We start from the raw sequence: 15,729 nt of genomic DNA, 5'->3' as shown, positions 1-15,729 counted from the left end.
GGAACATTCTCATTGAGAGGCCAGAAACATAGATTTTCACTTTAAATTACCCATTCTTCCTGTTCTTTGCCATTTTTGCCCTGTAGCGTTGGTTGACATTTCATGGAGAGTGAGCCGGCATAGGGCTGGAAAATATATAATTATAAGAATCATCTGCTCTTGATTTTCCCATTACATACCAATCATGATACAGGCAGATTTTTCATAGGTGTTTGATTTGGAATGAGACGTTTTATTGTTCGTTGACCTGTGATTAAAATGTGGCATTTTGGTAAATAAATTTAAGATAGCTTCTGCGTAATTCAGCTCTGATCTGGTGCTGGGAAAGGCAATGAAAGCCTTTGACCTGTATCACATAAGCAGCAGCATATGTAATGGGAAATATATTCTAAGATGATAAACTATGTAACACAATACACTTTTTTTAATGTTAGATGTCTTAAAACAGGCATAATGCAGAAATGAAGCAAAATGACTGACATCAGGTGGCAAGATAAGTGAAGTCTTGTTTCACCATATACCCTGTGAAAGACTTCAATATAATAATAAGGTTAAAGCCACAGAGTAACTAATTTAACTGCTTTAGTAGCTATAGACACATATGTAAATGTATTAGCAATTATTGTAAAGAATGGTTAGACTGGAGAGCCTATTACAAAATTAAAAATCATTATTATGGTAACAGGCTAGAGACAAATCTGTTCTAAAATCAGTATTATTTTGGGCAAGAGTCTTGCATGTTGCATTAACCTGAGTAGGTCTTAGTGGTTCATTGGTACATATTCATGTACATGTTATCCATGGACTAGGCACACAATTCCTGATTACAGTATGAGCCTGATCCTGTTCTCACAGACTTCAGTGTTAGTAGGATTGAGCCCTATGTGGGTACATTTTGTTGGTATTGAACAAAAAGATACTCCTTAATTATCCAGTTTTCCTTACAATATTCCCTGGACCACATACTTTCTAGCCACTTGATGTAGCTCACCCTCTATGCATATTATAATAAATAGGAGATATACCTATCTCCTAGAACTGGAAGGGGCCTTGAAAGATCATCGAGTCCAGCCCCCTGCCAATTTTTGCCCTCAATCCCTAAGTGGCCCCCACAAGGATTGGGCTCACAACCCTGGGTTTAGCAGGCCAATGCTCAAACCACTGAGCTATCTCTCCCCCCCAATATGAATCATATTGCCTATGATTCATATGTATGATTAATATGTAATGATTCATATGTACTGTTTTTATACTGATGTTTTGGAAATAACAGACCTAACAATAATATTTAACAGGTAGCATACTGCTGACATTAACATCTGAAGAAACCACAAATGTAGCATCATAATGAGATCAATAAACAATTAAGCAATTCTTGAAGATATTAAAATGATCTTCCAAAATGTGCAGTAAATCACTTATTATATGACCTTCCATACCAGAACAGAGCAAAAATATACATGGGCTAGTAAAAGTGTAATGCAGGTGCATGGTATCAGTATCTTTAAAACCTTGGCATAGTGTGTTTTAATTGTAAACTAAAGGGAGAAAATAAATATTGCCTGTTTTTAAAACAATCTTAAAATATTTGCCTTTGCCTTTGGGAACACACATTCTGCAAGTGAATGTGAGAGTAGGATTAAAAAAAAACCCAAGTAAGTACATCTTTAGTCAGGATATCTGTGTATCAAACCTGTGAAGTAAAAATGGTAAAGGCTGATTTCTACTGATGCTTATTTAATATTCCCTTTCTTTTATGTTTCAAATTAATTTCAACACAAAACTCCCACCCTCTATTGACCAAAGTCTTAATATTCAGAAGATCATTTTGAAATGAATGAAGGTGGGGTCAGCTGAAAGTGTAGCATGATGTCCGAGAATTCTTAGCTTACAGGAGGCCAGCGTATCGTGCTTGAATAGAGAAACTGTATAATACTATATTATTTAATAAATATCCAATAAAATATCTCTACATAAAAAATTCTCTACAATTTCTCTCTACAAGAAATTTCTAATGAGAAAGAACTGGGGCAGGAAGAGAAGAGAGTTTTAAAATAAATTTGATGGGAAATATTTCCTGCAAGCAAGGCTAAACCATTTGGCTATAAATTATGTGGATGAACAAATAATCTGTTTCTATCTGTTAGACACTGATGGAAGTATTATCAGCCTCATCTATAAATCATGACAATAATCTTTTTTCTTCAAAAATGGTTTACAGTCAAGTTTAACATTCTTTCTCTCTGGTCACTGATTCCTTTTTGGCAGTCCTGTGTCTGTGGGTTTCCTGAAAGCACTCAAAGTGATACGTTTTTACTGTTTACTTGTAAGTTCACATACTATTTTATGTACCCTTATTTCAGATGTTTAAAAAATCCATAAGGATAAAATTCTTTTAAATATCTGAGTATGTATGTGGAGTAACTCATTGAAGTTTTGTACAGCTCTGCTCTGTGTCCCCAGAGTAGCCTGTTTCCGTCATGGCCCGCCCTGGAGACTTTAGTGTACATATTTGTGTTCCTTTTTTTGGAACTTAGTTCTGCCATAACAGACTCATCTCCCCAATGTGCGATGAGATCCAGTATCTCCCATTCGGACCATGCTGGAGCTCGTCTGCGAATCCGGGACTGCGTGATCTCTTGTGATGGTGTACTCTGCATGGTCGCCTGTGATGGTGGACTGTGCTGACGGTGACTTAATAGGAAATGAAATTCAAAAGTTCTCAGGGCTTTTCCTGCCCACCTAGCTAGTGCATCAGAGTTGAGAGTGTTGTCCAGAGTGGTCACAACGGAGCATTCTGGGATCGCTCGCGGAGGCCAATAATGTTGATTTGCTTCCACAATACCTTTAACCCAGGATTGCGATCTTGATTTAAGCGCTACTCCACTTGCCGAGGTGGAGTACAGAAATTGATTTAAAGAGCTCTTTAAATCGAAAAAACCGATTTGGTCATGTGGATGGAATATTTTTTTTTTTTTTTAATTAACTCGACTAATTCTGAAATAAGACTAGTGTAGAACAGGCCTATGTATACAGTAGGACTGAGATTTTCAAAGGAGACTAAGGGAGTTAGGTGTATAAAACTGCGATTGAGTGCCTAACTCCAATAGTCTCCTTTGAAAACCCCAGTTTAGGCATTTAAGTAAGAGATTTTTTTTGCAGAATTTTGTTCTACATAAAAATCGAAACAAATCCAACCTAGTCCCCCTGCCCTCGATTACTGGTAAGGTGTATGATATTCAGTTATTAGAATAACAAAAATGCTGATCTTCTTACACTCTTAGTGTTACGTCACTTGTAAGGAGATATTTATTACTCATTTTAAAGTCATTCATTATGTATTGGAGTGTATTCAGAGAGAGAGAGAGAGAGAAAAGTATTCAATTCACTGTCATGGACACCTTTGCTCAAAACACCCTGCTGCTTTTTGTTACTATCAAAGGGCACCAGATATGAGACTCAGTCTGTGGCCACACACATTTGCACACAATTTCATAGTTTTTTGAGGAGCCAAATTTGTTAGCAGTTAGATGTATCAGTTTGGATAGTGGAACACCAATTGCTTTCATATGTTTCAGAGAAGAATTAAATCAACACCTTATTTTACTTTTAATGGAGGGCCAAATTCTTCTCTCTGTTATGCTGGTGTCCTGAGTAACTCCATTGAATTCAGAGCAGTGATTCAGAATTTACGCTGTTATAATAGATAGAGTTGGTCCCATTAATCATTTAAAAAAATAAAGATTTTATTAAATTAGCAACATATCCTAATTATTCTATGCTAAATATAGAGGCAATACAAAGACTGCAGAGAAATATGAAGAAGTAAGAGATGAAAGATAAATTCTTTGGCTCAGTGAAGCTGTGATTCTTTCTACACACATCTTATGCACACAGCCAACAAAAGATTATAATTGACACAAAATTCATGCTGGCAACAACTTTGATCTCATCCTCACATTCTTTGAGCTCTTCTCAACTTATTCACTGAGACCTTGCAGGTACTAGCAAATTTTGTAGCTGTAATTCACCACCAGAGTACCGCGACTGTGGTACTAATATAGGACTCAGGCATTGTTACTATTTTGCTCTGAGTAAGGTAAGGTTAGATACATGGTGATAGAATGTCGAAGTCAAGACTGCAAGGATGTTTTGTAGTGTAGACACCAGAAAACAAACAAACAAACAAACCCCCCCATCACCAGCTCCCAACCAGATTCCACTAGATTCTCTTTTCTAACATACTGTCTAAAGTCACCTGATTCTATATATTGTGTAGTCATCACATTCTCCTCTCAAAAGTACAACAGTTACTACAACAGCTCACATTTCAGCAGAGAAGCCAAGGACTAAATAGTAGTCGAGTCTGGAGTACTGCTTTTCCACTGAAGGTCGTCCCTCAAAACACAGAGTTCAGCCACATTGATAGAATGGTGCGGATAAGTTTATACTGCTTCTCTTTGTGATGGAATTATTCTGAATGTTTCAGTCCACAATGCTATTTCTGGTGCCTTTCATGAACATTATATTTTAAAAGCAAAAACAAATGTTGTAGGACATCTGGCAGTAAGGTTGCAGGATATATAAACTATATACTAGTCAAGCAACATTCTAAGGTTATTATTAACAGCCATTTAAAAGAACTCTTTTTACTTAATGAATTATTCTTTTTTCCCCCATAGGACCTGGGACGTACAATCCTGTAGTGAAGTCAGCTTCCAGTATTTCCCTATTTGTTTCCAGAGTGGAGCGTTTTAAGGACGTGAAAGAGTTTACTCCCGGTCCAGGAGCTTATGAGGTTTGTTGATGTGGCTGTGTTCTCGGTCACATACTGAGGCTGATTTTTCATCCTTGCCTTAGGATTGCTTTTGTTGTGCTTGTAGTTTTCCTGGCATTATTTAGGCATTTAACATGATTTGTAGGGACAGTCTATATTTAGTTATCTAAATGACAATTCCCAAATTGTGGGAACAGCAATGGAGGCCAGGTTTTAAAAACGTGACCAGTAATAAGCAGAGTAAATGGCAATTTGTCGACATATCTCCTGTATGTGCTTTAACTAGATGCTGGAGTAGAGGCTCACCTCAGACCAGTTATTCACTATTGAATCAGATGGGAGTAAATAAATATTGCTTCTTTGATTCTCCTTCGCTCCCTCTGTTGCTCCATGTAATGAAATATAGCACACTTTCAGTGCTTGAATCTTTTCTTTGTGTTATACTTATGTATTCCAACGTGAATTTAGCCATGAGCAAATTAAACATCTTTGACTGACGGCCTGCTGAGAGAGGGGGCCTAGCTCTGTGGAGCAGAAAACTCGATGAAAGAGCAATAGAAGGGCAGCCTTCACCATATAACTAATTGCTACAATTGCCCTGACGCAGCTTTCTCATCTCTGGGTGGCAATTATGTGCCAAATGCACTGCTACTTGGGATTAGGTCTGAGGAAACTCAGCCACATTAGCTGGTCTTCCCAGGCAATGAAATGGGAGGCAAGAGACTGAAGTGAAGATGTGGAGTAAGAAGGGGAAGGAGAAAGTCCCCTGAAAGTCTCTGGTCCCCTGATCAACTACTCTTTCTAGAGCAACAGTATCTGTAGAAAGCCTCTTCCCTTCCCCCTCCAGTTCTGCTCCACTCTTGGACCCTGTTGGCTTTCTTCTCCATAAGGGAAGGGCTGAAAAAGAGACCAATTTATCTCATCATTGTTCCTCCATCGTATGGGGGAATAGGTGCTGCCACAAGGAACCTTGCCTGATCCTTTCCTTACAACTTTTGGGGAGAAGGGAATGCAGTGTAATGATTGGGGGGGTGGGGAGGAAAGATGGTTTTGCAGTCAAGGAAGTGGACTATGAATTAGGATTTCTGAGTTCAGTTCCCGGTTGTGTGTGAACTTTGGGCAAGTCATCAAATCTCTCTGTGCTTCAGATCCTTGTCCTTAAAATGAGAATAATATTTTCATACCTTATGGTGATGTGGTGTTTGGATTCTCCATTGTGGCTATATATGTTCTGAGATAAATAGAGAACCCAGCATTTTGACAATGGCAGGAGTGGGATAATGGAGAGAGAGACTGGGATAGTACAAAGAAGAAGAGGGGTTGAGATGGCAATTGAGGGAACATAGAGAATGAAGTAACTGGAAAGATGAGAGATGGAAAGATTGGGAAGAGAGCAAAAACATGGAAAACAGAGTAAGAGGGAAGAGAGACTTTATAGAAAAGGGAATGGCTTGACAAAGGGAAGAGATAAGAAAAGTTGAGCAAATTTCTAAACAAGAAAGAAAAATCATTGAAGGGGACAATACAAGGTCAGGGAAGCAGAATACACATATACATACAAAATAGGCATACAGAAACTCTGTCAGTGTTTGCATCAGTCAGGAGTCAATGGGGACTCTGTATCAGAGGGAATGTTTGGGAGACCTCTCTGTGAATTGGATGTCAGCATGAGTCCAATTCTTCTAAACATAGCTGAGGGACTAATTGGATTCAGTAGTGGGAAAAGAAATTTATTGGATTTTTTTTTAAAATACATGCTGCTGCAATGATGGAGCTATATTTTTGAATGATTTTATCATTTCCAATACTAATGTAGTAGTTTTGGTTGCGTTCATCTGTTTTTGCCTGCATCTGATGGGGAAAATGAGCATGTGTTGTATACTTTCGCTTCTGTTTGATTTTGTGTGTTATTCATCCATAGTCTGAGGATGCAGAGGAATTGGAGCATTTTGGGGAAGTCAACTGGGCTTTGGTTAGTCTTAATCCTGGGTTTAGTTATGGACGGGAACTAGTGTATCATATGACTGTATATTAGAAAACATTTTAAATTAATTAATTCATAGTGGAAAAGCATAATGGTAGAGTTCCGTGCTTTAGTTTGATATACATAATTTTAGTAAGCTTTAACTTTTCAGTTTTTAACAGTAAAGAACTCAGCGGTGTCCTTTTTAATGTCTGTCCTCCCCTGTGTATGTTACAAACTATAAATGTTATACTGTTGATTAACATATTGCTTTTACAGTGCAGCTGGTCAGACATGCAGTAAATATTTTGAGGATGACAATTTTAACAATCAGAATTTTGTGGTGATAAAAGTACATATCACTATTAGGGCCCTATGCATCCTGTGGCAAAATAGGACAAATTTCCATAGTAATATACACTTATTCTATTGCTATTTCATTCCCATCTCACTCACACACCCATCTGCTCCCACCGACACAACTGGCCCATAGCTGAATCTACTCCTTGACATAAAATTCATAAATGATAATTTTTAATAGTGATTTATTTCTGGGTGGATTTTTTTAGTGTACTCTTTGGGCAGCCCATTGCCTCCCACCCTTGCAGTGTTTTCCCAGTGGCATGACTCAGAATCTCCTTCCTCCATATTGCAGGGAAGGAAAGAGCTCCCGCTCCTCAGCTCCCATGCTGTCATGCTTCATGGAACAGTGTGTGGAAAATATGCTATAATTAACACCTTGTAGTGGAGAAGTGCAAAGCAACAGGCTGTTGCAGTCAGGTCCCGGCAGGACAAGTGGTCGAAAAAAGCAGTGTTTAATGCCTGGCTGCAGAAAAATGGTAAATTCTTCAGCAGAAAACTGAATTCAGTGGCGTCTTTTAAAAGTGCTATATTTCGTGGCTGCATTAATGCAGCGTCCACTGTGGTGAACCGGACAATCCAAACCTTTTAGATCTATTGTCTCAGACTCTCTGCAGAGTCCATCAGGTGACACCTCATTGGTTTACATTCCATTATCAATTGCAAGTTTATTTCCACAACCATACTGGCTAGAAACATGCTTTTTTTCAATGTAAGCTGGGATCCTGGAGCACAATTCCAAACAAAGGGGTGAATTTTTCAGTAAGTTCTGTGGTCGTGGTATCACACTGTACACTGCTACAATACTCTGATCATGACGAGCATAGAGCTGTTACTGAAGTTCTATTTATATTTGAAGTAATGTTTATCTAATTTATTATACAGTAGACTTCTCAAGTGACACTGCTTTGTTTACTACAAGAAAGTTGTGTGTTTATATAAACTGAAATACACAAGTAATTATAACCATGATGCTTATGTTGCATGACTCATCATAAGTCCCTACGGATCCTGTAATATAGAGTGCTGTTCATTTATCTTCACTGCCATAATTGTGAAGCAGAATAAGTAAAGAATTATTTTTGCCACTGGATTTCCTGTTAATCAGAAGTAGACTAAAATGAGCCTTCAGGGAATTAGAAAAAATATATAGCACAATTCTAATTTTTTTCCTTCTTAATATTTGATGGTGAACTGTTAGGCCTAATTCTGAAGCCTGTACCCATGCGAGTATGAGCTGTGACATCGGACTCTTATGCTCTAGAATATGGAAACTGTTTCAAGAAAGGTTAACTGGAATAAAGGTTCTTAGTCTGAATACATCAAAAATTCTCTGCATACTGAAATAGTTTTATTTCAAACTGTACTTGGCGAGTAAGATTCTGTGCTGTGGCTCTAAGTCTAGATGCAAAAAATAACTTGGAGCTCAGGGCAGGCATGCGATAAAGTAATGGTAAACCACCTTTGCACCCTCAGAATCCTGAGCTGTTCTGCAACATCCACCATCTTTTAGATAGCCCTGGGGTATGTGTCATCAGTTATGGCAGCCTAAGCCCTATAGGTCCGGCACTGCCCAGAATCTCCAGTGCCGCAGCCCTGTCTAGCTACTCTGTTAGAACTTTTAGAACTCTTATGCCACTCGATCCTTTTCACCTAGCTTAAAGTGTGAAGAGATGTGGGAGAAGCAAACCCAGAATGTTTTGTACAACTTCCATAAGTAACGTAGTGCCATAATCATGAAATTGCTTTTTAAACAGAACTCCCTTCTGATTTCACTGGTATATTCTATTTGAAAACTGGTGGCACAGTATGGCCTGTAGAAATGAAGGTCTCGAAACATAATGAGTTGTCTGGTTTTCAGAGGTGCTAAGCAGCTGCAAGTCCCATTGAAATACCTTAGAAAATCAAACCAGTGCCATACAGTATATTAAGAGATAATGCTTCTTTTGAAAAATTGTGCTAATGCACAGTTCTAGTTTTGCCTTTTTTTTAATTGGCAGATATTTTAATAAAAGTTATAACCCTCAAAAAGCTGTACAGTGAGTGCAGATTAATTACTTGTTTTTAACACTGTCAAATGTAGCAAAGTGTAAAATAAACATTTCTGTCATAATATTTGTCACCCCTTTACTTGACAGTGTGAAAGCAAGTATGTCAGTTCTTTTTGGTATGCCAGCTTATCTGTGTGACACCTTTTTATGATGTAATTAGCATGGAACATTTGATAGCCTTCTGTGGATATAATATTAATGTGATCTTTGGCCTAATGTATGGAGTAATTATAAAAACTGGTGAAATGTAATTGAAGAGGAGGAAAGACACTTATGGAAATATTTTTGTTACTCTAAAATTTTGCTTCACTACATAGAATTGAATAAGCACAATTATTATTATTTATGCAACACTATAGATGTGCATGATATCTTATGGACAAATATGGTCAAGACATTGGTCCTTGGGCTAAGAAGCTCACAATATAATTTTTCCAACACTGTTATAATTAGAGCCCTACCAAAGGGCCATGAAAAATGCATCTTGGACCGTGAAATATGGTCTTTTCCTTATACTATATAGATTTCATGGGAGAGACCAGCATTTCTCAAATTGGGGGTCCTGACCCAAAAGGGAGTTGCAGGGGGGGTTGCCACTTACTTCTACACTTCTTTCAGAGCTGTGCAGCTGCAGAGCAGCAGCTGTTGGCCAGGTGCCCAGCTCTGAAGGCGGTGCCCTGCCAGCAGCAATACAGAAGTAAGCATGGCAATACCGTACTATGCTATCCTTACTTGTGCATTGCTTCCTTCATAGCTGGGTGGCCAGAGAGTGGCAGCTGCTGACTGAGGGCCCAGCTCTGCAGGCTGCTGTGCAGAAGTAAGGGTGATAATAGCATACCATCCTTACTTCTGCCCTGCTGCTGGCAACAGCCCTGCCTTCTAAACTGGGCTCCTGGCCACCAGCGACTGCTCTCCAGGTGCCCAGCCCTGAAGGCAGTGCTGCCGCCCACAGCAGCGCAGAAGTAAGGGTAGCAGTACTGCAACCTCCTCTACAATAACCACTTGCAACCACTCCACAACTTCTTCTTGGGTCAGGATCCCTACAACTATAACACTGTGAAATTTCTGATTTAAATAGGTGAAATCATTAAAGTTACTGTTTTTAACATCCTATGACTGTGAAATTGACTAAAATGAATTGTGAATTTAGTAGGGCCCTAGTTATAATAGTAGCAGACCTATATGAGCACAGTAATGCAGCATTTGACACTATTAAACACCAGAGTGACCCTTCAATTAGGCACCTGTTCAGAGTGATTAGGAATTATTTATATAGTCAGTACTATATGTGCTAGAGGCTGCCTATTTCTTCCAGTGGGGATTTTAATGAAGGATAAATCAAATTATTAAAAGATAAGAACTAGCCTGACCTTTTGCTAGTGGGGAACTTTATCCTTTTCTCATGGTGTATTCTGGTGCAGAGCAATTAGTTCATTTCAATTAGTTTTAACTCAGGATTCTAACACTTCCCACTCATTCTCTCTAATCTTCTGGGTTATATGTGTTTATGCAACAGTTTTTTTCAAAGTAATTCATAAAAAGCCTCACACAATATATTTAATCTCCTGTCCACAAAGGACCTAAAATGTTGGGAATTACCTGTGCCTAATGTGTATTTTTAAAATAGTTCCATTCATTTCTTACCTTTTAATTTTAATTTTTATTTACAAGTTATGTACTTCATACTTGTCAAATTTTAAAGATGCTTCAATTTTTCCCCATTTTTATTAAGGTTTTACAGCTATCAAAAGTGCCAAGGTACCTTGGAGAATTTTTTCTCTGTTTTAGCTCTGTTGACTTCAAATGAGTTACTCCAATTTACACTAGCTGCAGATCTTATTAATTATTGTTAACGTGAAAAAATAAGTTGTCATTTGAAACAAGTTTATAATTTTAAAAAGCTGAATGTTGGGACTGTGGTACTCTTTAGCTTTGTAATATAAATGATGCTTTTGAGTATAAAGTGCTGAAATTATACCCCAAATTCTCAAACAAGATAGTTATCTATTTCTCAGGTCCGCTAGATATGCTTGCAGCTAACTGAACTAATTAGATATTTTGTGTTGTCATGGAAAGCAACAAACTGCATGAAACTCAGGGCCATAATTATACAATTTATTATTTGTGTAGTATTAAGTCCCCCAACATGATGACCTGCCACTTTGTACACCTGCTTCTCCTTTCCTCATTAAGTGAATGGTGTTCTCCTTTAATTGTCTGAGTAAAACAAATAATACATTGTTTTGTTTTGCATAGACCATATGTTGAGTAGTGTTTGTAGGTAAGATTATGTATGGAGTTCACTACACTTCTCTGTTTTTACTTGCTTATCTGAAAAAAATCACTTTTGGGTTTGACACTTCTGATGCTTGCTCTCAGCCAGATGGCAATTTATCTTCTTTCCATAAATATTCACTGCTGGTTATTCTAACTACAGATGCTACTATATTTGGTTTGGGTGCCTTGTTGAAAGACCAGATTGCTTTAGGGAAAAATTTCAGAACCGAGTACAAGATTTAGATCAATTTGCAAGAGTTGAGAAGCCTCACTGACATACAAGAGCAAGGTACAGACAATGCAACTGTCAGGTCAGACACGGTGATTGCAGTCTCAAACCTCAACAGCCAGAGAGCAGTAAGGCATAAGGCTACTCTTTGAAATACCTTCGTTTATCTTCAGCATGGGAGAGATTAATTTGATGTTCCTGTAACCCAAATATTTCAGTTGAAAATTAAATCTTCCATGTAAACTTAGTTAATCCCAAATGTTCTGCGCAGACAATGGATAAACTGTGTTTACTCAGCATTATTAGATAATAAAACTGCCCAGTGTCTTCCATAGTTAAACAAAAAGGATCTCTTTTGCAGCAGGGAAGAAAGGGGCAATTGACAGAATATCCTCTCCATATTAAGCCTTTTCTATTAGTCCCTCTGATTTCAAGAGTTTTACAACAATTGCACCATAATAAGGACAACATAACATGGGTTGCCCCTAACTTGATAAGAAAATTTCAGGTTCTTCTTGGATATGGATATAATGCTTGTCTCCATATTTTTTACATTCAAAGTCTTGAGCCTTTGCTGAGCTGGGAAAATTACCTGCAATAATAAGGGCTTGTCAACATGTGGAAGCTGCTGTGAAATAAGCTAGGATGTGAAATTAAAGTGCAATAGCTATTCTGCAGTAGCTCCTGTGTGGAGACACTTATTCTGCACTAAGGATGCCTTTTTGCACTTTAGATTAGCTTAATCCATTTTGAAAGTGTATTAAACTCCCCAAAGGCAGTCAGTGTGGAATAAGAGTGGAGCGATAGCAGAAGTTATTCCAGGCTATTTCACTGTGTAGAAAACCCTAACATATGTCAACCACTGATTGCCCTAAGTGTCCTTCACTTGTGTCCAGGATTTAAAACTGTTTATTCTCTAGTGTAAAGAGGACCAAACCATTTTAACAATCCATTACAGAAAAATTGTATAACAGGATACAAAAACAGTACTGCCAGTCTCCTATATTCAAAAACAATAATTCAGGCTTAAAAATGATAGCTTTTGAAACTTCGGTAAGACTCTCATGTGATCACATGACTCTAGGAGCCGGGGACCTTAAGAAAAAACCCAAATAATGTGAGATTCATGATTAAATTGTAAGAGCTGGTAACGGGGGAAAAATTCTGTAATAACTGATTCCCAGAAACCAAAAAGTTAGGTCCAGATCCAAAAAAGGACATAGACACCTAAACCCCCTAATCTACAAGCCCCCGACTCAAACACTTATGTCACTTGAAAGGCCCTATTTAGAAGGCATGCTGTGAGCATGCCAAACTCACTGCAAAATAGTTGATGGTGGGGCAGAATGGTTTAGCCCAGTGGTTAGAATGCTCAATTGGATGTGAGAATGCCCTGTTCAATTCACCTCTGCCTGCTGAGGAGAAAGGATTTGGACAGGGGCTCCTCACTTCTCGGGTGAGTGCCATTGGGCTATGGAATATTCTGGTGTGGGTCTCTCTTGTTGAAGCTGTTCCACTTTGTATTAAATATTAATTGGGCCAGAGAGAGAGACAGAATTGCTCTATAGTCTAGGCCTCAGGGGACAGGGAAAGGGGGTAGAAACCTCTTTGCAAATCCCTTCTTGTCAGGCAACAGGGGAATTGAATGTGGGTCTCCCACATCCCAGATGAGTGCAATAACCATTGGACTGAGGATATAACAGTAGCCAGATCGTTCTATTCTACCATCCTCCCCTGCTTCCTCTGCATAAAAATCTATCTGTAAATCCCTTTATAGATCTGGGGCTTCGTTCTTTGCTCAAGCCTCACACAAGCTGAGGAGGGATTGCAAGCACTTTGGAGGACAGGATTAGAATTCAAAGGGATCTTGACAAACTGGAAAAATAGTCTGAAATAAATAGGATGAAAATCAATAGGGACAAATGCAAAGTACTCCACTTAGGAAGGAATAATCATTTGCACAAATACAAAATGGGAAATGACTGCTTAGGAAGAAGTACTGGAGAAAAGGACTTGGGGGGGTTATAGTGGATCACAAACTAAATATGAGTCAACAATATAATACCTTTGCAAAAAAAGTGAACATCATTCTGGGATGTATTAGCAGGAATTGTGTAAGCAAGACTTCTACTCAGCACTGATAAGGCTTCAGCTGGAGTACTGTGTCCTGTTCTGGGCACTACACTTCAGGAAATTCCAGAGGAGAGCGATACAAATAAAACGTGACTTAGAAGGAAAGATTGAAAAAAAAATGGGTTTGTTTAGTCTGGAGAAGATTGAAGGAAGACGTGATAGTCTTCAAGTACGTAAAAGGTGGTTATAAAGAGGTAGGGGATAAATGAGGACAGGACAAGAAGTAATGGGCTTAAATTCCAGAAAGGAAGATTTATCTTAGACATTATAAAAAACTTCCTTGCTGTAAGGTTAGTTAAGCAGGGAACACTTTATTTAGGGAGGTTATGGAATCTCTATCATTGGATGTTTTTAAGAACAGGTTAGACAAACATCTGTCAGGGATGGTCTAGAATAGATAATACTTCATCTGCCTCAGTGCAGGTGACTGGACTAAATGACCTCTCAAGGTCCTTTCCAGTTCTACATTTCTATGATTCTGTAAGGGGCTTGGGCCAGTGAATGAAGAAGGGTTGGGGAACTCAATAAGCAGTATAAGATCTCACCAGGGTGGAGTGCAAAACAGTGTATCATACCCAGGTTGGGGGTAGTTGTTACTGGTTTAGGGTTTTTTCTTGTTGTGGAAAACTATTTCTTTATTACTGTGACCTATGCAAGAATGAATGTTGAAGGGATAAATTGCTAATTGAATGACTGTTCTTTTATTAAGGAAGTGGATGACCCATTCAAATAGCTCTGGATATGCTAGATTCCTGGTAGAACAAATTTTTACATGTTTTGAGGTTTTTATGACTCAAAACCAAAAAAGGTAGTTTTCAGGTACTCCTGTATCTTTTGCTAATAGGAAAAATAGTTTAATAAAATACAACTCTTTCCTCTAATTTTGACAATGAATACTGGTACCAGAAATACAGTTTGTTGGACAGTTTCTCAGCTGTTGTAAATTAGTATAGCTCAGTTGAAGTCAATGTAGATTTACACTAGCTGAAAATATGACCTTGTATTTCTATTTTAAATCTTATTATCTAATACTTCTTTCCAAGATGTAACTAGCTATTCGTTTGACATTATCTCTTTAGCTGAGTGATCCTCCTTTTTACCGTACCAGGAGAATTGTTAACATACACCTTTTTTAATAAAAATCATATAGTAATTCTGATGCATAAGTAGTATTTCATTTCGTAACTGTTTAATAGTTTAGCTTGTCTCCCACATCAGGACCAACATTACCTGATAATTGACATTGATATGTTAATCTTAATTACCAAGCTTTTGGGGTTCAGAAAGTCCTTCTGATTGATTCATGTCAGTAAAATGTAGTAATCAATTAGGGTCATTCACTTGGAGGAAAGGTGATGGTATTCACTCTGTAAAGCAAAAGTAAATTTGTATTCTGTGCTTGTCATTTGTTCCAGATAGTAAACTCTGGTTTAGATACTATTGCTGCAGTAATTGCACTATTGATTAAAATATCCCCAGAGTGTAAAATCAATTTTAAGCTCTTTATATCCTTATTACAGAGTTGCCAGTCACAGCTCTATTGTTAAGGTGCAAGAGGCTTTCCAGTCTAAGCTCTGTTTTGGTAGCCTACCTTCTCTAAAAGCTTCTTTTGGCCTAAAATGTTCTTAGTCGGTAGCCACAATAGGAAATTTTGGAAAGGGAGAATAAAATAGGCAACAGCTGAAAAATAATTTACAAGTTTACTGCATTCCAGTTGTTTCATTTTGTAAGCTGATACTTACAATCCAAAGCAACTTACATTTACAGTTTCAAACTGCTGATACACTAGAATATCTCCTGATTCTTTGTAAATACTTGTGAAATACCCCAAATGCAACATGAATACTACTTTGGGGCTGAAGAGTTGACTGTCCAGAGGCTACAGCAGGAGACTCTATCACAGAGGAGGAGAAGAGGGATATGTTCAACAGATAAGTTT

At 38.0% G+C, this 15,729-nt stretch overlaps 1 protein-coding gene across 7 annotated transcripts in view; it reads left to right on the top strand.

Annotated features, from left to right (window-relative positions):
• STPG2 (sperm tail PG-rich repeat containing 2) overlaps window positions 1–15,729 on the top strand; it is a 446,863-nt gene that overhangs the window by 253,036 nt on the left and 178,098 nt on the right. For all 7 annotated transcript variants that reach the window (XM_050944043.1, XM_050944044.1, XM_050944041.1 and 4 more), the window contains one exon: window positions 4,683–4,798. In XM_050944043.1, the coding sequence (XP_050800000.1) occupies window positions 4,683–4,798 (116 nt within the window). The remainder of the gene's footprint in view (window positions 1–4,682; window positions 4,799–15,729) is intronic.

Source organism: Gopherus flavomarginatus, chromosome 3 (genome assembly GCF_025201925.1).
Source record: "Gopherus flavomarginatus isolate rGopFla2 chromosome 3, rGopFla2.mat.asm, whole genome shotgun sequence".
Lineage (NCBI taxonomy): Eukaryota > Metazoa > Chordata > Testudines > Testudinidae > Gopherus > Gopherus flavomarginatus.
This window is presented reverse-complemented; position numbering and strand designations above follow the sequence as displayed.